The sequence below is a fragment of the Fringilla coelebs genome (genome assembly GCF_963513975.1).
Source record: "Fringilla coelebs genome assembly, chromosome: 10".
Lineage (NCBI taxonomy): Eukaryota > Metazoa > Chordata > Aves > Passeriformes > Fringillidae > Fringilla > Fringilla coelebs.
In genome coordinates, this window is record NC_140036.1 from 8,674,912 (window position 1) to 8,699,182 (window position 24,271).

Here is a 24,271-nt window from a genome sequence, read left to right on the forward strand (position 1 = left end):
CATGAAAGAAGTGCAACCACCTTGTGTGGCTGCAGTTTGTGTCCTTTGTATATATTGTATCGTAGGCTGTGCTCACCCCATCCAGCAAAATTAGCATTTCTTTGGCACCTCAGACAGGTCCAAGGCATCTCAGGAAAGGATCCTGTGGTACTCTGCAGATAAGAACCTTTGCAGAGCTCTGAAGGGCAGCCAGATGAAGCAGAGATGATGTCTGTATGAGCTGGCAAGCAGAACACAGGATAGGGTTACACATCCCTAACTGGGATCGCACAGCTCACAGTTGCTCATGTCTCAGCTCACTGGTTCATTGTGGGCTTTTGACCTGCTACAGCTCATCCAGTTCCAATACAACACACCCAACAAGCTCTCCCAGAACCCAGAATTGTAGCTCTCTCTACAATTTGTACATGGGGCACGTAGAGGAAGAGCCAGAGCACAAAATGCAGATTGTGCTTTCACAGGATGGAAAAAAAGATGGATCATCCAAATAGACTAAGTGAATATCCAGAAATATTTTATTGTACATGTAATCAAAATTTAAAAAACAGACAAGGAGGAGCAAAGGACAGATTTATCTAGATTCTCTTAACTATGTAGGGTACAGAAATACAACTAGGAAAGAATTAACACATATTAGTACCCTTTGCTCCCCTTCCCTGCCCCAATAGAAGAGGTTACACACATGAGATCTGTAATGCTTCAAATCAAGGCTTCTCAGTAATTGCACACTTGAGCTGACATAGCTAAGTATGTTCAGTTTGATGAGAGAATGAGTGCCTTCAAAATAGTTGTTTATAAACAAAACTACTCTCTCTTTAGTGGTTTGTGAGCATTACTCATTCAACACCAAGAGTATACTTAAAAGACTAATGATTTAGTGGCCATAACTGTCATTATATCTGAACTGACACATCTTTAAGTATATCAATTATAGAAAATAGATTCCTTAGGCAGTAGAGAATATATTATCTAGTGGCAAAAACATAATGTAAAGAGGCAGAGGAAGAATTCACAGGGAAGGGAGGGGGGAGCTGTGTGCTAAGGAGGGGCACATTGAGTAATCAGAACTAAAAAAGTTGAGTTCTGGAGTGCTAACTGCAAAGGAGTCACACCTCAGCATTGTGGGTATAGGTTTCAGGATGTCTGGGTTGAAAAATATGATACTCATTGCACATCTACATCAATCTCCCACCTTAACTCACACCCTAGATCCTCCTAACTTATTACAGTGGGATATTAAACAATTCTAGCACAGTAATTCATGTTCTGCCTTACATGCTGTGAGGAAGAAGGCTTCTGTTCTCTTCCAGAACTGGACAGGATGAAGTCTGAAAGTGAATGCAGAGACTTCCTAGAGCTTATTCACCCCGAAGGGTGAAGGCCTTCAGAGCATAAAGCTGCAACTGTTCTTTTTCTCAGCACCTTAGAAATAAGTCTTCCCAAAAAACCTAAGCAATACAGCATGTAGGCAGAGTTGAATCAAATGGGTGTGACAAGAGCTAAATCCTGGACTGAAGGCAAGACAAGTTTTGGGATCCCCACAAAAGATGATTTTGTTTATTCTTCAGTGGCCCAATAAGGCCAGCAAATAAAAACTCTTCACAAAACTTCCAGAGAAGGCCCACGGAAAAGCAGACAAAGTAACAGTAACTATCATATTCTGGATTCTAATGCCCTTTGGAGACTATCAGATTTTTGGCTTAAAATGCAAGTCAATCACCATGTATTAATGATCTTAATCTATTTCAGCCTACAGCATGGTCCAATGCAGATTATTAGTGTCAAGTTACACACCTAGGACTTGAATTCACTAACACTCATAGCACCACTTGATTGTTGCTGTAAGTAAAGACAGTCTAACCCTCAACTCTTCAGCCAGAAAGAGCATATTACCTTTGATAATTGTGTAACACCACCTATTCCAGGCCAGCTGACCTATCTTTTTTTGTCCTCACACATATTGCATCTGTTTTCAGATAAATCTTAACAGCTCCAAGCTTAAACTCTGTGACATATCACCTTACCTTCCAAAGTTACAAAATAGATTCTTCTTTACAGTATTCAAATGTAGGAGATTCACTCAACTGACAAACCAGTTTACTGACAGTATCTCTCACTAGTTATTTCCTGTATGTGCCAACTGCACAGTCATAAAAGCCTCACAGCTCTTCATACTTCTCAGCTTTGAAACAGGAAATTATCAATATAGATATCTCAGGATTAACACTCTTAGGTGCAGGGAAAAAAGCAGCTGTTCTGTACCTCAGTAATTATTGCTCAGTATTTATCTGTTTTAAGCAACATCAAGACGGTATTTGAATTTATGCTGTACTTTAGCAGAGACAGGTTCCCTAACATTAAAGAACATCAGCCTTTCCACAGAAAAAAATCTCTAAAATTTAGCTGGCCATTTTTTCTTAACTGTTCCTTGTAACAAGGCAAATTTGTTTAGGTTTCCATTCTGACAACATTACAGTTGTCAGAGTACATGGCTCACACCTGTGGCCAGTCTTTAGAGTAGGTGGGCTGCATGTTTTCATAACTACAGAAGTTTATCAGCTATGCTAAAACACTACATAAAAAGCCCAGGATTGTTTGCAGACTCACCAGCTACCTACACAGAACAGCTGTTCCACAAAATGATTTCACTAACAATTGAACTTGAAGACAAACACTACAAGAAAGCCAATAAAAGACCTAGTGTGATCAAAGGTTCTCTTACTATCTCATCTGAAAGAAGTTACCTTCCACTTGAAACTATCTCCTCCTTCCATAGGAATAACCAAGATATCTTTTGGAGGCAATTGAGACAGTGACTGCTCAAAAACATTTCAACAGAACTGCTTTTTGGACAAGAGAATAAGTTATTTTACTATTTGCACAAATTGAATTTACTACTCATTTTACTCTGGTAATGTTTTAGCTACAAGGTATCTGTACAAGATATATCAGCAGAGATAGCACATTGTTAACACTACATATGTAAACTGAGAGACAACAGGTCCTTCCACCCAGGTGTCGTATTGCAGATAAACCGTTCATGTCAGTCTGAGAGGCTGCGGAACCGCGCTTCAGCACCACGGAGATTCCCGGGGAGCCCAAGAGAAAAGCTGTGCTCTACAAGGGTGACTGTCCATCCTGGAACAGCAGCAAGAGGAGAATCAAGCAACCAGTGTTTGCAGTAATATTCTTGAGGAGGGTTCCATTCATTCGGTGCATATTGCTGTACATAAGGTGCATAAACCTGCCACAGAGGAGATCAGCGAGAGGAGAACCCAGTGGCAAGGCTGCAACCAACTACTGGCGTCATGTCCCAGATCTGGAGGAGAATTGTGGAGAATTGCACAGCATTAGTGTCAGACCCACAGGTCCTTCTGCAAGAGGCACAGAAGCAAACACAGATATCCCTGGACAAAAGGTAACAACTCCTTTTTAACCTATGCTTGAGGAAAATCTCATCAAGAGTTGCAGCAGCATTACAAACCAAAAGCCAAATTTGGGGCTTAAGAGTCTTGAACTTCTGTGTAGGTCTGTTTTAAGAAGTACTATGCAGTTTGTCACAGACATGCTTAGAACCAAACAAGAACAGGATGGCACAGTCTCAGTTCAGACATGCATGGTGAATGTAGAGCCCAGGCACAACAACATTTCATATCAGTCTGAGCTCCATGTCACTGTCTCATAACAAGGGCTTTCAGTGGCCATGCTCCAAGCCATGGAGCTCAGAGCAAAGGAACCTGCACATTTCCTCAGGTGTGTGTTTTTGGGGCTGCTGGCAGATTCTCCTGCTGCCCATGCCTGCTATGTTTGTTCAGAGACAACAGCTGCACTCCATACAGTGGAGTTACAAGGCATTTCCTCATTCAGCTGCAGAACAGGTTAGCAAATACAATTCCATCTTCACACAATAGATAGCTTGTAGCAATAGTTGTCAGAAAAAAAAAGGAAGAATATACAAAAATGACTCTCTTACATATCTCCTAGAAATGCAAGGAAGAGATGCAGCAATACCTTTACAATCCGGTCGCTCCCACAAGTCACCATTAGCCCTCTGGAGATGTCCATGGACATGTGTGAAATGTTGTGTTTGCCTTCATGAAAGGTTGCCAGGGAAGTACGGCTGCACAAGAACAATTGAAATGAAAGCCAGCCAACAGATGAAGCTTCATGGCATCATTATAGCAGTGTAAAATAAACTTAAAAGAAAATTAAGTTGCTCAAGTACTAATAAATCTATTCCAAGAGCTGCAGTGCCATATAAAAGGGAATAGAATTAAATTAGCAAGTCATGCTAAGGCACTGCTTGTGGAGTTGTACAGGTGTGACATTTTCTGCAGCCTGACTGTTAACAATACTAGAACAGAAGTGGGACATTGAATTAGCAAATACTTCTACTCCTGGTTAACAAAGTCAAGTTCAGCTACATTTTTCCCCTGCTGGCTACAGAAGCCACCAAGGGCACAGCATCCTACTGTTCCAAAAAACCGAACCCCAAGCAAACAAAAAGTCCCAATAACGAAAAACCCCAAAACACAACAAAAAAACCCCAAACACTCCCAAAATTTTCATATCTGATTATTCTGTTCATACCAAAAGAAAAGGGGTCCCTTCATTTCTAAGACAAGTTTAATGAGACAGAAAATGATGTTTAACCTGATTTGCTTGCATGGGGAAAATAGTGTTGAGTTCTGAAGAATATCCCCAAAGTTTTAAAAACTGTACATGAACTAATGCATATACATCCGAGTAGCTGTAATGCATTGCCTGGCACCCACTTAGCAATGTTAAGTGGAATCAATAGCTTTTAACTAAACTGAAATGTTGAGACAAATATATCTCTAGTCTAGATCTGGGATCCTGCAAAAGAAGAACTAAAAAAGGATAAAAATGTTGTAATTCTATATCTGATCCAAATGCACTTGCAGAGGCAGATGGGGAATCTCTGCTATCACAGTGCTTTCAGATCCCAAGGCCTAATAGCAGAGTCAGCTCAGCGTGTTCTGTAGCATTGTGTGTGGATGTGGAGCAAGCCCAAGGGTTTCTGCACACCAGCGGTGTTACTACAGTTTATTACTCCCTAATACTCACTCTTCATCCTTGATGGACTCAAAACAGGAATCACAGACACGGACCTGGAACTCAAATCCCATGATTGGGTAGCTCGACCGTTTGGTGCTGCACTTGCCACACACTGCCTGCCCACATTTTCTGCAATGATGCTTCATGGAGGAAGAAGAAAATCAACAAGTCACTATACCATGTCACTTGACAACCATACAAGTGTCCACTGCACAACAAAAACAAAGCTTCTGTTTTGCAACCTGTTAGAAAGCAACCTGCTAGGAAACACCCTGTTTCTTCAACCAAAGACCAATGTCTCTGGAGTTCTGAACAGTGACTTGGATCATTTATGGATTTAGCTCCATACTCTGTGTATATCCTCTTCTCTGGCAAGCTCCTTCTGGGAGAAGGGGAAAAAGAGTTTTGAACAAGCAACCCAGTTAAAAACATTCTGGTGCAGTAAGAACAGGGCCATTAGTGCTTCACTGGAGTGAGCATCTATCTACATTCTCACTTATGGGGTACTGTTTGCCATTTTACACAACACTTGAGGATTAGCTATCCATAGTTCCAAAGCATGCAAATATTGAGAGAAATCCAACAGAACACTCCTAGCACAGTCTGCTTTGACCTGTGACGGAAGTTTGATGCAACACATATCACAGAATTTGGAAATGTCTTAGCAGTGCTTAGAAGCTGTAACTTCTCAATATACCTCACTTCAAAGGAGCAAAAATACCAAGAGATTAAAAGATCTAGCAGCCTTAGTGGTCTTCTGTTTACATTTTGCTCAAGTGCTGAAGTACAGCTAAGCACTGAAACCAGCCATCTCACCTGTCTCAACCCTATCGTCTTTGTGTCCCACATTTGCTTTATATTCCAGAAGAAAGGCTGCTCACACTTCTGACACGAATCACTTTCTAGCCATTGGGGAGCCTAGAAAAGAGCAGGAAATGTAAGCAATCAGAACTGTTTTCCCTCACACAACAGTCAAGGAAGTTTAAGAACCCAAAGTAAAGTCTTACTTGGAAAGATGCCCTGGTTCAGTTCTGGACATTACAACAATAAATTGCCTAGAGCATAGTACAAAGAAAGCTTAGCACAAAAACCTCAAACCCAAGAATACAGTTACTGATTACCTACACACTTCCTACACTTTTTAAGCCTACAGTAATATGTTATATTACTGCCTTAATAAGAAAACTCATTCAAACACCTATGTTACTAAACCTACTGCAGGCATTCAAAGACTGCTGCTCTGGTTGTCGGGATGGCTTTTAAGGACCAGTGTAGTCCAAAGTGCAGAAGCTATGAGGCAGTAATCCCCTTTAAGAAAGGGGGTGTCCAGAAGTAAATTCTGTGAGTAATTATCTTTTCCACTTCCATGGGATTGCAGTTTGAAATAGTTAGGAATTCATCTGCATTTTCCATCCTGCCCCCATCTTCGTTAAGCATCCCTTCTCCCACCCACACACTTTTCCTGCCATAAATGGACTAGGCCAAATGAAAATAGAGCTTTTACACATTTCAGCTCTCTCAGATACTTTAACTGAACATCCCAGTAAGAGACAGAAAGAGAGGCACAATATTTTTAGTACATGGACTTGAATTTGAACATGTATATTCTATACAACTTTATACATCTCATGAGGAAGTCTCCCTGAAACTTGACAGGAGCAAAGCTGGAACAGCAAAGCATTTTTTCTCTTCAATTCACTTACATTGCTGAGAGTAAGAAAACAAGAACACTCTCACTTGCACCACCATGGATATAAACTGATGCAGATAGAAAGTGTTTAGCTGGGTCAATTGCTGTGTACTGAGATATTTAAAAAAAAATGTTGCCTGGGGACTGAACCTCTACCTTCTGAGCTGCATCTCAAAATCTGCCTCTCACTTTTTTACCTGCTTTGACACATTGAGAACTTATTTGAAGATTATTGAAGCACAGTCCTTTGGTTTCTCTTCTGCAACAGTTTGACTGCTTCAGATTGTTCCAGAAGCAAAGGCCACAACCATTCCAGTGAACCTGTTGTTTCTTTGAGAAAAACTCTAAGCAGTCCAAAGCATCTTCTGCACTTTTCCTGTCCTGGGAACCCATTTACTACATGCAGCATGGACAGCCATTAGAACAGAACAGGTTTCAATAATATCATTCAGCTTTAAAGCATCAGACAACATGAGGGAAGCAGCCAGCAGAACTCACTAAGGACAGTCACATTAGTCTCTGAAAAGGGGAAAGAAAAAATCTTAGACCCATGACATGAAGTTACCTCTTCTCGGCTGATATCCATGTTCCAAACAGCAATTCCTCCATCAGCTGAACAAGACACCAGCTGCCGTGTCAGCTGGATGTAGCAGATAGCCTGCACCTTGTCACTGCCAACAAAGCACACACCAGTTACCCACAGGTATTTAAACAAAGCTTGGTTTCTCAGCAAACCCTGATTCCTACTTGTAAATAAAGCTACTGAGGAAGGCCACAACTAATTTTCAGTTTGCTAAGCCAACTAAGTAGAGCTCTGAGGATGAGTGAACAGATGCTGTCACCTGAGCACTATCCTAGCATCAGGATGTTACTGAGAGTGTTCTTACAGGCCTGACCAGAATACCAGAGGTACAGTTCCATGTTAACATTTGCTGGCAGCAAGCCCTGATGGTGAACTGAATGTCAACTGACTGAGAGTGCATGTGCAAATACTCTTCTAGGTTGGCAAGGAGAGTCACTTGTCAAAACAGAAACAACTGGAAAAATAAAGAGAAATATTTGTTTCAAGATGCAACTAAGCAGCAGAGAGAGGTTCCACTTTTGCTAACAAATCACAGTCAGGCTGTAGCTGCAAAGCTAAGTAGGCATTCACCAATAAGACAATTTATCCTAAAGAAAGTCATGTCAAAACAAAAGTCTGCCCTAAGTATTTAAACAAAGAATCTGACTAGTATCAAACTGCTTTGCAACATCTAAATTGAATTAAAAAGTCATTCTGCTTCTCAGAAGAACTTACTTTCCCATACACTATAAAGAGAACCAAAGTGTTACAAGACTTCACTAGGACACATGAGGCAGAAGTAAGAGCAGTACAAAGTCCTCCAGTCACTGACTTCAGTTTCTTTTTTGTAACCAAGGCTCTATTTTTAATTCGTTAGCCATAAGACTAAACCCTCAAGATTTCATAAGAGTTCTAGAGCTAAGGCTATCAGTCTTGATCAAAGGTAGATGGAGCATCTATGGAATTAGACAAGAGGAGAACACACTATACAAGTATCTTTAAATATAAAAAAAATCTTTACTACTGGTGCATTTCTAAGTAGAATATATCTTCAGGGGTGAACTGCCTGTCAGACTGAATTAGAGCTCTACATATAAAAATGGCAGCTAGTGTTGGGTCTCTAAAAATTAAGAGTTGATTGTTACAGACAACTACTTCAACTTCAAAAAAGGGGAAACATAACACTCTGAAGTTGAGAGACTACCCCTGTACTTTAACCAATCAGTTATCAACTATCAGTTATCACTGACAGAAAGACAGAGAGAACAGGAACATATCGAAGCTTATTTTATATGCATACATGAACATGCTTATACATAAAGGTTCTAGCCCTTCTCTCACAGGTAACTCAGTGCAGTATTTACAATACAGACACGTGCAATTTTTAAATAAAGGCCAAACCAGATGATTTAGAATTTTTACCCACCACTTTCTATAAAGTATTTCTGTGTTACTTCTAAACCATGGTAATATAAATGTATTAAACATGAAAAAGAAAAAAGCTTTATCAGTAAGGCCTTAATAGTACCGATTATCCTTCTTCCCCTTGAAAGCACTCAGGGTTCTGCAAAGAGTAATTTTCTCCATTTTTCACAATGATTCAAATATCTTGCCATGCTATTTAGTCTTCCTGGGACTGTGTGTTCATTACAGGATGTGTATGAAAAATAAGACTCCATTACATACTGGTGTCCCTGGAGCAGCAGTGTTCGCCCCTTCCTTCCACCAATATCCCACATGATAATGCTGTGGTCAGAGGCACCTGAGAAGAGCAGCCGTTGGACAGGATCCCACCAGAGGGAAGTAATGCTCCCTAGGAAAGAACATTCTGCAGTTAGATGTAAGGGACTGACTCCCCAACACAGTGATGCCCTCCTGGAGCATTAAAGTGAAACCTGAGGTACTGCCTTATACCAGTAACATAGTGGAAGCCTTAAGGCAAAGGAAGCATCCAACAGCAAAGTGCAGTCCAGACAGAGGGGCAAGAAATACTGGACAACAAAACAGATGTCCCTAAGAAGACAGATATAGCATAAGCCAGAAAGTCTGAGTTCTGCTCTTTGTATTTAGGTAGGTGATTTTAAGAGTTGCCAGGCTGCTATGTGAGCTTTGGAAGACAGAAGCACCAACACTTGCCAAGCAGAAACCAGTATCTACAGCACAGTGAGGTGCTTGGTCACTGGTTGCAGCACAGCTCGCAGTGTTCTCAGCTAAAGCAACTCCCCCACATAACCATTTATAACCTTAAAATAGCTGGACTAAGAAACAAAGTGAGAACTTCACTGCTGTTAGCAAATCTGCCACTACTCACTAAATTACAAAACTAGATTTCAGAAGGCCCAGTGCAACTGTGAATTAAGGATAGAAAGAAATGAGTCATCTGATAGTAGCAGCCTTATACTAAACCCATACCCATGGTAATCTAGCCAATACACTAAAAGAGTAATTTTCTTACTCATGCCACCTTGTAGTTGTGAAATTGGGACATTTTATTTCCTTGCAGAAATCCTTCCCCCTTCCCTTTAAAGATCCTTCTATTGCTCAGTTGTCATCAAAAGCCTTGTTAGTCCAAAACCAAGATGATGAATGGTAATTAGAGCCCAAACCAGTTCTTTGCAATGCTCTGAATCATGAGATTTTTTTTTTTTTTTTGCCATCTTTAGGGCTATGCTGTTTTCAGACTGACCCATTTGGAAATAGCATGTGCACCAAAAAGGCATTAACTTTGAGTATTATCTCAACATTACACAGAGCATGCTGTTATACATACATGGTGAATTCTGGAAGCTGAGAACAAACTCTGAAACCATTTAAACTGCAAAGCAACTGCTTGCTTATGAAGTCACACTTTGCAAGAGCTAGAAAGCAAACAAGATGAAATCAGACTTTTAAAGTCTGTCAAACACAACTGCACTCAAAGGAGAATTTGATGCCATTTAAGTTTAGAGTTACTAGATCTCGAGAATATTATACAAATATGGTGGAGAAAAAAAAAGTTACACATAATCTGATTTGCTTTAAAAAAAAAATAAAGGAAAGAAGATTAAATGAATAGTACAATACCAGTTGAAGAAAAATCTGTTTCTGCCCCTGAAATAATTTTTATGGTAGCTCAATTCTTGTTTTAAGGATCACAGTCACCATTTGGAAATATATGAGCCAAAGGTGGCTGCTGTGTGGACAGCACTGCTGAAGTGGGTGCTTGGAAGCCCACCACAACTCAAGAGACAGAATACACACTACAAGAAAGTGCACACAGACATACTGCTTTCAGACTAACTGTAACATCTACCAAGAAGTTGCATTTGAACACAAACCAGTGCAAAAGTATAGAGAGGTAAAGGAGTCTCTAGGGCCAAGAGAATGATTTTGTTCTAAACTGAAACAATCTGAAATTCTCCTTGAAAGCAGAAGAGACATTTAACACTTGATATTTTCAACTTACCTCCTGCATTCAAAACCAGCTGTATCATTTTACAGTCATCTGTAGATCAGCAGTCTACCCAGCTTTAACAAAGCCTACTCTATACTTCTAGCTGTTAAACAAGGCAGCCTTTTCCAGCGGGTCAGAGACTCATGACCCAGCAGTTCATCCCTACCCACATGCAAATTGTCAGCTGATTTGAAAGTTGCAAGTACCACATGGGAAAAGGCATTCTCTTGTTTATTTTTCTCAGCATATTATCAAGTTACACATTATTCTGTGATTTGCATTCTTGCCTTACTCATTGCAGCAGACAGTGGCTCTGTATCATGTTATGGACCACCTGATTCTTCATTTGATATAAGGACTTCAGTTGTACTGTAGAGGATGAGACATTTGCCTCAGACTAGGCAGTTTCTCAAATGTTGAGACTAAAGCTTTTAAAGGTGGCCATCTAGTGGATAACTTGTGTTTAACTGAATGCATATGTTTACTTTTGTTTTTCAGCTATAATAAAAATACCTGTAGGTATTTATAAGGCTAAGACTTCCTTTCAGCAAGAATGTTTGTTCTTTAACAGGAAGTCAAGTACAGCTTGAAACAGCTTATGATAACCACTACCCTGTACTGGTTTTTCATTCAGTACCTACTCTTAAGAGGCAGATATGCCACTGAACATCTCACCCCAATTTACAAAGAGATACCATATCTGGGACAAGTAGCTTTAAGACAAAGAGTTACTTTACCTTCATGCCCTTTAAGGGTTGTGATAACTGAACAGGTATTCTGCTCCAGCTTCAGAAGAGTGATCTGTCCAGAATAATCACCAACAAATGCATGCTGAGTTTCATGATCATATCTAAACACCAGTCAAGGAGAAGCTTCATTTGTTCAAAGAATACTTTAAATGACTGAAACAATCAGCTACAGAGTCGAAAAAAATGGAAAAGAACATTTTAATATGCCAGATAAATATTTACATAATTACTTTTAAAGTGGTTGGAGACTGTAATAAACTTTTGTGATTCCTTCCTTCTCATCACACTTCCCCACATGTACAAGTAAAATTGTATAAAAAAAAGAGAGAAGTGTTTTAGAAAGCCACTGGAGAAAGCCACGAGATAATCCATGCCCTAGTTTAAGGCAAGCCAAGTAGCTTCAGGCCATTTCTAGCAGCTCTTTACAGAACACACTCATGGCTGTTTACAAGATGCCAAAACTCACCAGGCTACTTGTTGCAGTGCAGAGCTCTCTGCAACCATTAGGAGCACCCCACTGGACACTGGGCTGCATTCAGTCTTACCTGGTATCTTCTGCAATAAACCCTTCATTTTCTAGCATGTTGATATCCCCAGGAGAGGAAAACCAAGATACAAGGATGCTGACCCTCCACAACGAGTTCACCTTACAGTGGAAGTAAACTCACAATGTTCTGGCTACTGCCAAGGTGAGACTGTCTCATTTCTTGTCCTGTTCTCTGGACTTCCCAGTTTACCAATGCAGGTCCTTGAGTGTGGTATTGCAAACTGACCTAATTTCAGCAAGGATTCTGTCAGTTAACACTGAGATAAAAGCCACACCACATCCTAACATGGGATCCATTAAGATGGTGGCTCATTGGGCAAAAGCATTACACCTCATAACAGTTCTGATAGTCGGTTTTTGCCACGATGCAGCTATGAACTCTAGAAACCAAAGCATGGCAAGCCAATGGAACTAGATGATTTGCTGCTTTTAGAAGACTTTTGTTATTCAGAATATAAGCAAGAGCTATAAAAGACCCATGCAGCTGACACCACATAACCCAAGAGCTGTGGATAAACTTAGGAGTTCTCCTTGAACCACAAAAAACCACAAACAGCAGCTAGAAAAGTAGCTTCTGGTATATAACAAAGGCTAACTTAAGGACAGTTTACCAAAAAACCCACCACCCTAAGTGAAAATGCAGAGGCTCTGCCATCTGATGACATTCCAAAGTCTCTTAAGCCTTTAGTATCATGAGATAAACAATTTACTTTCAACAAATCCTCTAGCTTCCTCAACATGTGATCCTTTCTTCATCTTGAAGTTCAGGCTTGCCTTATCCCCACTAATCCAGTAAAGAATAGGCACTCTGCTGTGTTTTTCAGAAGCTTACACATAGGATCATTAACAAACAATGTTCTAAGGAGCCTCCTGATAGGGAGGCCAAGCACCTAGTACACACACCAGCAAGCTGGTTCTTCCTAATACAAATCCAAAGGCAGATAAATTAAAATGGATTTTCAAATGTCAAGTTCTTCAATGGAAATTTATTTTTATATTGATACAAAGGTCATAGTCTTTTTTCCATTTTAATAATAAACTCTGCCATTATTTGCAATAGCATTAGCTATAGAAGCCACTGAATTCAGTGAGGCTCAGACTGTTCACCAGATTGCTGTGAGCTGGTCTCCAATACACACACCAGCTTTAACCTATTCTGTGCTGCATTCAGCTGAGGTGAGCTGCACGTGGAATGTTTTGTGGGACACAACTCCCCTGGGCTCCAAAAAAGAGCAGCAGTACAACAGTACAAACCTGGCAGTTCTTCAGCCAGTAAGGCAGGGTCTGCACAGATGGGAGACCTCAGAAGGACAGACATGCAGCTGGCAACTGAGTTTTCCTCCCAGCTTCTTACCAGGACGCAGGTATACAGCCACTCTAGAAAGGGCTTCATGTTTTCAAGAGATGATGTTGACCTGTTTCCGTTTTTCAATCTTGCTACTTCTAAAACATTATTGCCATCAAACCTCATACAGCAACCAATACCTTCAATTACTGTCCAGCCACATCTAAACTGCCACCATTAGCAAGTGCTAAAAAACCAGTTTTAGTTTAGTTTAGTTTGCTTTCAAAAGCTTTGATATGTGAACTACCTTTCAAGCTATTGGGTTTGTATGTCTTTTACATAGGGTAAAGAATGCCCTGAAGTACTTACAGCTGAATAGACAGAGTATCTAAGCTGCAAATGCTGCAGTTAAACATAGTTTACAGAAAGCAAATTGTACACAGACAAATTACTACTGGTGAATAAAGTTTCAATATACCTGGTAGCTTAAAGATAGAAAATATTAACTTGAGCAAAGATAGAAAAAATTAAAATAGTCCAAAGGGGTTTCATGATGTTTTATGCTCTGGAAGGACTCAAAGGCACACTGGCATCTGTTGAACAAAGTGACTTGCCCTGGAAGTCTGTGGGCCAGGCTATAAATACTGTCACTGCCACAAGATATTACAGACAGACACTTCAAAATTTGCAACTAGTACAGACTGGGATTTCTGCAGCTCAAGGTCTCTTCTGCTATCTAACAACCACTAACAGCAATAAAGGTATGAAACTTCTAATGAGAATAAGGGTCAGCAGACTTGCAAGAGATGTCCCTCCAGTTTTTATACATGAAAAGATGGGAACAAATTGAGGTAAAGGAACAAAGTACTCTTCCATTTTCAGGGTAGCAATCATTTTTAAAGGATACTGTAGACATGAGGCCCAAGAGGTGAAGTAATGTCTCCCCAGCATGCTCCCACTCCTGGTGCACATCCAGCTGATACACTTATCATGACCTGTGCTGATAAGCCACTCTGATGCCAGGCAGAAAGTAATAGCAGACACTCGATTCTGGTGAGCTGTGACAAGAAAAAGATTCTGGCTATTTTCCCCCAAAAATCAAAGTGCTGTGTACTTTGTACTTCCATTCTAATTCAGACAGATAGAGGTTGAAAATGCTATCTAGGCAATGCCCAAGGGAGATCTTTCACCATTATATTATACTTGCATCTTGGCTGAAAGAAAAAGTTCCCGTAGTTTTGTTTAGAATTTGCCTTCTGAATAGCTCAAGTGAACCAAACCCATCACTCAGCTGATGTAAGCCTTTCCCTCAGAGAGAGAGAAGCTGAGTTCAGCCCAGATACCCAAGGTTAAGGAACAAGCAAACCCTCAGCTTCCTCTAGTTAGCTCAGGACTTCTGGGGAGTAATGCAACACATCTAAAAACCTGAATTGCTTTACTAAACCCATCTTTTCCTAACCCCAGAGAGCTATGCTCACATTCATAATTCTAAGCACCTGAAAGGATATCTAGTCCATGGCGTTCAAACTGCTTCCTGTGGCAGCAACTAAATCCCACCAGGCTTTGTTGAGAATGCTGCCACTAAGCAAGAAGTTACACATGCTTTAGAAAGAAGCTTCCCCTGCCCCCCAAGACGGAAGTACTTCCCTTGACTGAATTGTCAAATCATCTCCCTTAGGATAAAGGGAGGTTTTGTTGCTTTAAGAACAAGGTCTTTTTCTCCCAAGCAAGAACATTGCTTCTATCGGTGTCAGGGAGTCACAAGACAAACTGCACTTTGTTTGCTACATAATCTACAGTCTTTAGGAGCTTCCTTCGGGCCTTTCACATTATTATTCCAATTTTAACCAGCAATTGAGTTTTGTATTTCTCTAAAGGATGTGTATAGAAAAAAGCTGAAATTAGTATCTCTATAAATATTAGAACAATCCCACAAACCCCATTTCCCACATAGTGGAAAAATTAGCTCTTTTTCATCCCTGTGCTCCTCTAAGATGACAGAGAAGGTACAGACTCTTACCTTAAGCTAGGAGTAACCAAGCACATTGATTACAAGAAGGAGAGAAACTGCAAATAGCAAAATCACCTTTATAAAGCTCTTACACCAACACTCATGTAGTACAACTACTCCACCTGAAGAGCAAAATCCAAGCTCACTAGTTCTGGCTCATAACATTTCAGGCTAATGATGTAGTGAACTTAATGATCATGATTACAACTTGGACTCAGCTGTCTGAAAGAACATTTTTATTTTTCTTATGGCAGTTATCCCCCAACTAAGTGACCAACTATAAGGTCAGTCAGAATTAAAGCAAATCTGGATTTGATTAATCTGTGACTGTGTCCAGTTTCCCAAGCATTGTAGATACTTTCTCTCTACACAAACATTAGTGTACATAGTGGTTAACTGTTTACCTGGATAGGTCTTCACAAAGTTCATCTTATTGAAGTCCTCAGAAATATGAAACTCCTAAAAGCAAAGTGAAATTGTTAGAAGACACCACAGTGGCATAAAGCAACACTGATACCCAAAAAGGAGCAGCAACCTCACAGACCAAAATTTGCATAGCAGCAGTATATCCCACAAAAAACAGGCAGCTTCTCAGGCTGGAGCAAAGCACACTGAAATACCAACTGTAAATTAAGGTTTTAAGTTAACTGAATTTTCAACAGGGAACATCTTTCAGAACTGAGTTTACTGAAGGGAGGTTATAGAAAGAGATAAGATCTCATTTGTCCCCAGCAGGACAAACAAAACTATCTTGTAGTACTTAAGATTTGCATGTTTGTGACTTCACAATGGACAGGTTTAAGTGACGGTGTTCTTTATTTGATCCATTAGACTTAATGAAATTTGAGAAGTCTCAACTTGAAATTTCCAGTAGTTATCACTAGAATTCTCTGCAGTTCTTTGTAGGCTATTCATAGCAGTTATCTGTAGAATTACTCTTTATGACACTTATGCAGTACCCTGGTTCCTTATGGGGCAGTTATTACTTTGACCTTATTTTCATAGAGAAAGGAAACCACTAAAGCATCTGAGAGTCACAAGATTTCCCTCCTTTACCAAGGGGGGAAGAATAAAAGCCAGTTTCTGTTCTGCCAAGTGTATGCTCTCCAAGACAAGGACAGCAACTACAGCAAGAGTATACAAAGAGAGAAGAAAGAATTCCTAGCAAGAAAAGAGATGAACCCAGCCTCTTATAATTTTAGAACTAGTGTTGAAATTTCTATATCATAAAAAGATGTGCAGCAAGCAAATCCAGAGATGTGTGCATGGCAGGATACAGACAGATCCATCCTCCTGGCCAGGGGCAAACCAATTGCAGTTCATAGCCCCTGTCAGAGCACCACCATGGCACTCTGCCCAGCTTACTGTACTGCCCTCAAAACAAATCCTTGGCAAGTGAAATTGTTTGGGACCACTGCTGCACTAATGGCTCAAGGGCTTCTTGAGGCTACCTGGCTCACATCTAGCCAGAAGAACCTTTGCTTTGCAGTCCTCCCACATAAATCTCATCTGAGCTGCCAAGAAGCTCAACCATTTAGCAGTAGCTGCATTCCAAAATGAATGGAAAGAAAACAGACTATCAGCTGCCAGCAACACATGGACAATCTGAGCAATTCTAACCTACATTCAGAAGAAAAGTCACCACAACTTACCATGATAGCTCCATTATCCTGGCCAACAAAAATCCGTCTGCTGTCATGATGATAAGCCATGGCAGAACATGGTGCTGTCAAAAAAAGCAAGTACATTACAGTATTTAAATAGAGGTATTAGGATACACATGACTTTAATAAAAGTCAATTCTTTCACTCAGGACAAAAGCTGTTCAACTAGTTTGAGAGAAACTAGTCTGCCTAGCTAACGTCTCTTGGAATGACAGTTCAATTCCCACGTGTGAAGCTGAGGACAGGAACATGACTACTGTAACTCAGCTATACCAACAGGAACCATATGCAAACATGATGTCCTGCCACAAGGTGCAACTCAGCAAGAGGAATTTTACACAGAAAAAGCTGAAAAGCTAAGCTAACAGCAACAGCTGGTTACACTTAAGAACTTGAGTTCAATAAAATTATCTCAAATGCAGCCCTGAAAGAGAAAAATGCACACCTTGGAAAGCTGAGAGTATTCTTACATATGAACTTTCAGCTAGCAGTTAAAATAGCTCACTTAACTGGCAGACAAATTATCTGCCATCATTTGAGGCACCTCCAGCTGCAGATCCACAATGATTTACCTGGTGAAGGATGTGGTTCTGACAGAACACTGCCACAGATCTCATCCACCATGCAGCTAGTTTTAAATCAAAGCATGAGCTAGATTTGCTGCAAAACTCCCAAAATCAAGACCATTGAGGGGATCCAGCCCTTCAGGAAATGAAAAGGAAGTGTTCCTACACACAGCAAAGGTACAAAACCCACACTGTGCCTGGCCACCACTTACAACATCCATATTGTACTTACATGCCATGGTGTGATAGATGCTGGGCCAGTACTGCCCACTGTCTCTCTTCAGCCATACTCGGATTGTCCTGTGGCATGGGAAGAGCAGCTGTAAGTGCATCATCCCCTACATCTGAACCACTTCATTACTTATGGGTCAGCTCCACTGCCCTTAGCTTTTGTGCTACTCAAATACAATAGAGGAACGACATAACAGAAATAACAGCACTCAAATACTGCTCTAACATAACAAGAATACTGGCACTAAGAATAGGCACCCTTGGATTTGGAAAAGTTTTCTTCAAAATTATTTATACACGGAGTTTCAGTAAGTATGAAATGGAAATACTATTTCAGCTCACCTCAGAAATTGCTACAAATTGCACCCCTTTACCTCCTTCTTGGCTCTGGTTGATATAAGTCAAATTCAAACTGCAGAAACCTTCTATCTCTGGCAGAGCAAACCACAGTTTGTTTATAGCAGATTAAGCAGATACATTAAAAAAAATTGCAAATAATTTCTTATGGAAGTCCAAACTTTTAAATTCTTACAGCATCTCTGTGTAACTCACCCTTCATCAAGCCAAATACTGAATACTAATAACAGAAGCACCTCATCTTCTAGAACAGCACATTACTGACATCTCCATCCCCAAATATGAAGAATCCATAGAGGATACCATATCTAACTCAGTATTATTTCCTCTAAGCCATGCCTCTAATCCCTCATGTAGGAATCCAAAGGACAAGCAATATTAGTGGTTGTTGGTTTGCACTGCTTCTCTGCCCTAAATATGATCAGGATTGATGAGCCAGTCAAATGTTAACCGAAAAGCTGACAAGATGACTTGGACAGCATGCTAAGATTCTTTATAAAACTGGCTTCAGTTTGCAACTTTCCACAGTCATCTCTTGGAAGGAAAGGATAAGTGGTCTTGCAAACATTTAGCATTATACTACTCTAATGACTGTCAAATCCTGGGAGGAGGAATGTAAGAGTATCAGCGTGGAAGTGCAAAGCTATTGTCAATAGCATTCCTACAACAGACACATTGAAGGGACTCTACATCAAGAAGTTAAGAGCACACATGTAGATAGTGTTAAGGTTAAATCCTCTTGAAATTTCATCTCCAAACCATTGTTTGCCTTTTTGTTACTGTTCAAATTCAACTTCCTCATTCCTAAATGATCTGTAAATATATGTACCTGGAAACACTGTCAAGAGGCTTCACTGAGATGTGCTGTTGTGTTTACTGTTAGCTAATAAAAAGTTCTGGTATTTACAATTCTCTGGAAAAGTACTAGGGGACTGATTAGTTAGACATCATACAGGATCAACAGTAAAAAGTTTAACAAAAGGAGCCCGGGGGGGGGGGGGGGGGGGACAGACCAGTGTCTTGCACCACAAATAGAACTTTTCAGAAGTTTTACTGCTCAAGATACAACAGTAGCAGTCTAATTTTGCAATCCATTTAAAGGCTTTAAAAGACCACTCAAAAATAAAGCAGACAATACCCACCCTTAATGAACTACTTTTTGAAAACTTGAAAGCAATACAAATGAGCATACACTGCCCAAAACCAATGATTTTCAGCTTTTAAATCAAGTTACTTTTTGACAAGTTTAGGGGCATATGTACATTAGTCTAGTAATTATTAGTCACTAAATATTTTGCATGAAGACTGTCTCTTAAAATCTATCACGTCCTCTTTACAATACTCAACAGCCTACCTTATGTCAGTGAGTCACCACTTCAGAAGAGCCGTTGCTATTTCTTGGTAACACAGAATATGGGGAAAACAATGTTTTCAAGTCATTCTAATGATGCCAACCACCAGCACAGGTTAGCACCTATGCACATTTATCAGCTTTTAAACTTGCTTTTTAAAGCAGCTCCATCATACTCAAACTGTTCTGAACATCTCAGATGGTGGCTTCCACCCTTACTAATTCAATTCTTCACTTCTAGGCAAAGTCATGTAATTATCTTTTATTTTTAAAAATTACATGATAAGTTATCATGGTGATCAAAATCATGCATTGCTGATTTTTCAAAAGCAGACTTCGCTTCCTCTCAGTATTGTGGTTAACTGTACTGAACTAGAATAAAGGAAGCAAAGATTTGTTTTTTCTAAGAAATTATTTAATGGGACTATAACTTCTGTGTTGATCATCAATGGTACAGCCCCTCAGTGAAGTCAAGAGCCTAAGCAAATAGCTGCAAGAGCTAGCAAAATTAACTTCTGAAAGCTTCTTATTTTGGTTTAAGTAAGATTTAGACTCTGCTCGCCTCATGCTTCCAAAGATAAGCTGTCAGACAGCTTTATATCTAATTATATAAAGCTCTGACTGAGCAAAATTTGAAGAGATCATTTCACAGTAGTCAGCAAGTGACCTCTGCCAAAATGCCACCTCTCCCTGGTTCTCACTCCTACGGACCTGTTTTTGTGATGCATCTCCTTATGTTGGGACAAATTAATTTGTAAAATACCAGGTCTTAAAGGACTAGAGAAGTCCTCCAGTAATGCTGCTCCCACAATCTCCTTCAACCACTCAATTGCTTTGTTATGACAACTGCCTTAGAGTCTTCAGCACTTTCCCCAAAACTTGGTCTTTATTTAATGAAGAATCCTGTGCTCAGTTCCTGAGAAGAGCTGGCTACCGCTCACTTCTTAAGCATTCCCTACTAAGGGCCTTGAAAGACACAGGGTTGTTTGACAGCAGTCTCAGTAAGGCTGTAAAAATGCTGAAAATCATTAAGAAGCACCCAGAGATAGATACAGACTTTTAAAATTCTAGACTCATGTCTCTCAGAGCGGCAGGAAGAAGCAAAACATTTAAAAAAAAAAGATTAGAAATTACCTCCAAACTTCCCTAACATTCAGTACTGAACCAGAAGCTCCTTTCAGCTGGGAAGCATGCACATTTATAGAAGCACAATTCCAAGGGGTTTTGGCATAGGATTTTTTAATGTGAAAAGACACTCAAAAGCAATACTGACACACTTCAAGCGGTACTATGGCCTTACCAATTTCCAAGATTTTTTATTGTTCTCAATCACTGTTTCATTTACAGAGTGAGCAAGCACCCAGCAGTGCTGGAGAAAAAACCTGGGGCTTGAGAGCAGAGACAATGCTGTGTTCCAACAGTGCTCCTGCTACACCAGCTGCCCTCTGAAAACCAACAACACAGGTGCCAGGGAGGGAGAATGATGAAAGAGCAACAGTCAAATCCAAACCGGTTACAATACCAGCACTGCTGCAGGTTACTTCACAGCTACACTAGCCCTGTCCCCAGCACTGCATCTTCCTAACTCCTTCAAACCACCAACAACTGCTTTCCCACCCAAAATCAACCACTGGCAGTTCTTTTCCTAGCAAGAACAGAATACTGCCTCTTTCTGGTAGCTTAAATCAAAAATATTTATACTGTTATCAACCTTGTTCCCAAAACAGCATTAGGAATCTGGTTTAATCACAGCGCAATGGAAGCTCACAGCTGATAGTTTTTATCAAATTTCTGCTAAAACTAAACCATGTTTCTGACCAATATAAAAGTTTCATAAGCAAAAAAGCCAACAAAGGCTAATACTGTACTTAAAGCAGCTACTGACGGTCATCAAATAGCAGCATTGAAATGTGCCTGTTAGCCTGTAGTAAATACATTACTTTCATCTTACATTTAGGGTCTTGTACACAGCTGATCATCCCTCAGCACTCCCAGCTGCAGCTGGGAAACACTCCTCTTGCCTTAGCTATTTGTCCGCTGAGGGACACACTGCAACAATTCCCAACATTGTCTTGCAGCCAGGGTCAGACAAGATGCCAACAGGGACACAGAGTTAATCATCCTTTCTAGATAAGTTCTGAGAAAGCTTCCCAGATGGCAAGTGTCCTGCTGAAAAATCCGATTGGGAAAATTAACTCTTTGTCTCCTGCAGGTATTCTTGTTTCTTTTCTCCTCTTTAAAACTTAAAAAAAATCATAGAATTTTGTTGGCATTAACAGATCTACTACGAAATTTTTTGTATCCTCTGAAAAAATAAAAACATTACTTTTCATTCTAGGAAATATAATTTTAAAGAGGAAGAACTAAAATGAGTAGCTCTAATGAGGGAATAATCTACAACATTCCCAGGGAATGTTTGTGCACCAATGTTTCCTCACTACCCAACTTGTAAACACATTCTTCTGACTGGTTATTATGAAATACTTGACAGCCTTAGCTGCATTAAGATGCAATAAAAAATACTTCAGCCCTGCTCTTAGTACACACAGCAGCTCTTGTGCTCCTTGTACTCTGCACTTTGCTGCCAGGAGCATAAGCAGTTAGGCAGTATTAACACCTACACCCCACTTGTAGCGAGCAAACAGGGAGCACTGTTTGACAACATGTTGAACTGTAGGTGAAAGCTTTGATGTACTGTAGGAGGTATCCCAGATTAAAGGTAATACAGGTTTCTGAAAGTTTAAAGATTTAATTTCTCACAGTAAAGTGGGTGACACAAATCCAGCCACAAGTCCACAGCCTCACTTGGAAATTACACATACCAAAGGTGGGTGGTGGCCTCTCTCTCCTTGCACAGGTCTGTATCTGACATCAAAACTTGCCCAGATAAAGATGCAGCTCCATCCTTGGCTCTTATCAGCAGCCTAAGCATGCAGACTGCTTAACCTTCGGCATTAGACCTTGAGTTTAAATGCTGGCACTGGCTGTCACAGGCAAGCCTCTGCAAGCCTCTACCATGAAACTGTGAATGGTGAACCCTGATATGGAGTCTTAAAAATCATTATTTCCTCTTCCCTCCTTCAGGAAGCTCATCAAAGCAAACTAGACACAAACAATCACACCTAAGTGACTGGAACAAAAGGAAGGTGCCCATTCCCAACCAAAAGCTGTTATCCAACATGTACTGCACAAAGCCATCTCCATAGGAAGGGATGACACAAACCAACTAGACACCAGATCTGTTTGCACTTTTTGACCTAAAAATAAATGCCAGAAAACCCAGTTCAGATAACACTGTTGCTCTGCTGATTTTCAGCACTCATACCGTCCTATTTCTCACAAGGTCAAGCTTTTCAAACAAAAATTCATGCAAATATTAATGCAAATTTAGTTTTAAAAGTTTTATAGCATAACAGTAAAATTATCCCCACACCAAGCTATGCCTCAAAGAATGCACTTTTGTACGTTTAAAAGTTCACCGTTGCTTCAAATGGAGCCACAGTTTCTTAAGAAGCATCTCCCATCCCTCTTCACATTTAAGCGTCACTTTCCACATGGCACCGGTGAAATTCTATCTCTCGCCATACGCTGCAGACCCCTGACCACTCTCCTGGCCACAACCCCCTGTACTCCCTGCTTCCTCACTTCCACTTTCCTTTCATCTGAGTAACTAACTGTTTATTAGCAGCTTCTGTGGCAGACGAGCCAGCGCCGAGAATCAGGGTTAGACTCTGAAGACACCTTCCCTTCCAAGCAGAAAGCACTGTGCACAGCAGCTCATCATCCCCTCTCCCCTCAGATCTGCCAACTCACTCCCTGAGCGGCTTCAGCCAGAGGGAAGCAGGTTCGGGACCCGCACACCGAGCCACAAGAATGGGCTCGTTCCTCTGGAGCAGCTCGGGAAGCTCCAACTCTCCCGACGGGCAGGGGAAGCAGCGACACACTGCAAATGTTTCAGCCAGCAGAGCGGAAGGCCGAGGGAAACACACTCACTCCCTGACTCCTGGTTCTGCTCATGAGCTCTGCAGGACCCGTTCACACACAGGACGAGCTGTGCTTTTCCCGGGGCCCCGCAGGGGAGGACAGCGCGCACGGAGCACAGCAGCTTCTCCGCGCCGGTGGGAAAGTGTCAGCCCCGCGTCCCGCACCGGGCCGAGCCAATCCTCCCTCACAGCCCAGGGCATCTTCCTCCCCGGGACCGCGGCTCCGCGGCTCTCCTTACGGCCGCAGGCACGAAGTCCCTGAGCGCCTCCCGGCAAAGGCACAGCGCGCACCCGGATTCCCCTCGGCAACCCCCGCTGCCCCGGCTCCCACCCCAGCCCCGCGGCCCGGCCCTGCGCGGCGGGGAGCGGGCCCCCGGTCACCTGTCCTCGCCGGCCGTGATGACGCCGTCCTCCTTGGGGATGAGAAGCGCGGCGCTCACGGCGTCCTGGTGCCCCTCGACCTTGCTGAGCAGCACGGGCCGGCGGCTCTGCGGCCGCGAGTGGATCTCGGCGGCCATGGCCCGTAAGGCTGCGTGTAGCGGCGCCGCCCCGCCGGGCCGAGGTGTCCCGAGTAGCGGCGCAGCCCCACGCGCGCCGATGCCGTCACGGGCGGGGCGGGCCGCCGCAGCCGTATTGCCTGGAATGGGAGGGCCGCGGGCCGTATTTCATGGAAGAGCGGAGAAATTATCTAGCGGTGGGGGCTCCGGCCGCCTGCCCGGGGCCGGACGTGTCCGCTCCGGTGTGCCCGGCCTCAAACACGCGG

At 41.5% G+C, this 24,271-nt stretch overlaps 1 protein-coding gene across 2 annotated transcripts; it reads right to left on the reverse strand.

Annotated features, from left to right (window-relative positions):
* Nucleotides 1-503: 503 nt before the first annotated feature.
* On the reverse strand, nt 504-24,065 carry WDFY1 (WD repeat and FYVE domain containing 1). 2 transcript variants are annotated; one of them, XM_084212381.1, is made up of 12 exons: nt 23,890-24,065; nt 17,819-17,886; nt 17,009-17,082; nt 15,761-15,815; nt 14,253-14,403; nt 11,502-11,614; nt 9,018-9,144; nt 7,335-7,440; nt 5,896-5,997; nt 5,089-5,219; nt 4,012-4,120; nt 504-3,319 (listed from the first exon to the last, which is right to left on the reverse strand). In XM_084212381.1, exons 1-12 carry the CDS (start codon nt 24,024-24,026, stop codon nt 3,260-3,262), a joined length of 1,233 nt encoding a protein of 410 aa, XP_084068507.1. In that variant the 5' UTR covers nt 24,027-24,065; the 3' UTR covers nt 504-3,259. The 2 variants fall into 2 exon arrangements, with proteins under 2 accessions (XP_084068507.1, XP_084068508.1); XM_084212382.1 differs by lacking the exon at nt 17,819-17,886 and having other exon boundaries at nt 23,890-24,021.
* Between the last annotated feature and the right edge of the window lie 206 nt (nt 24,066-24,271).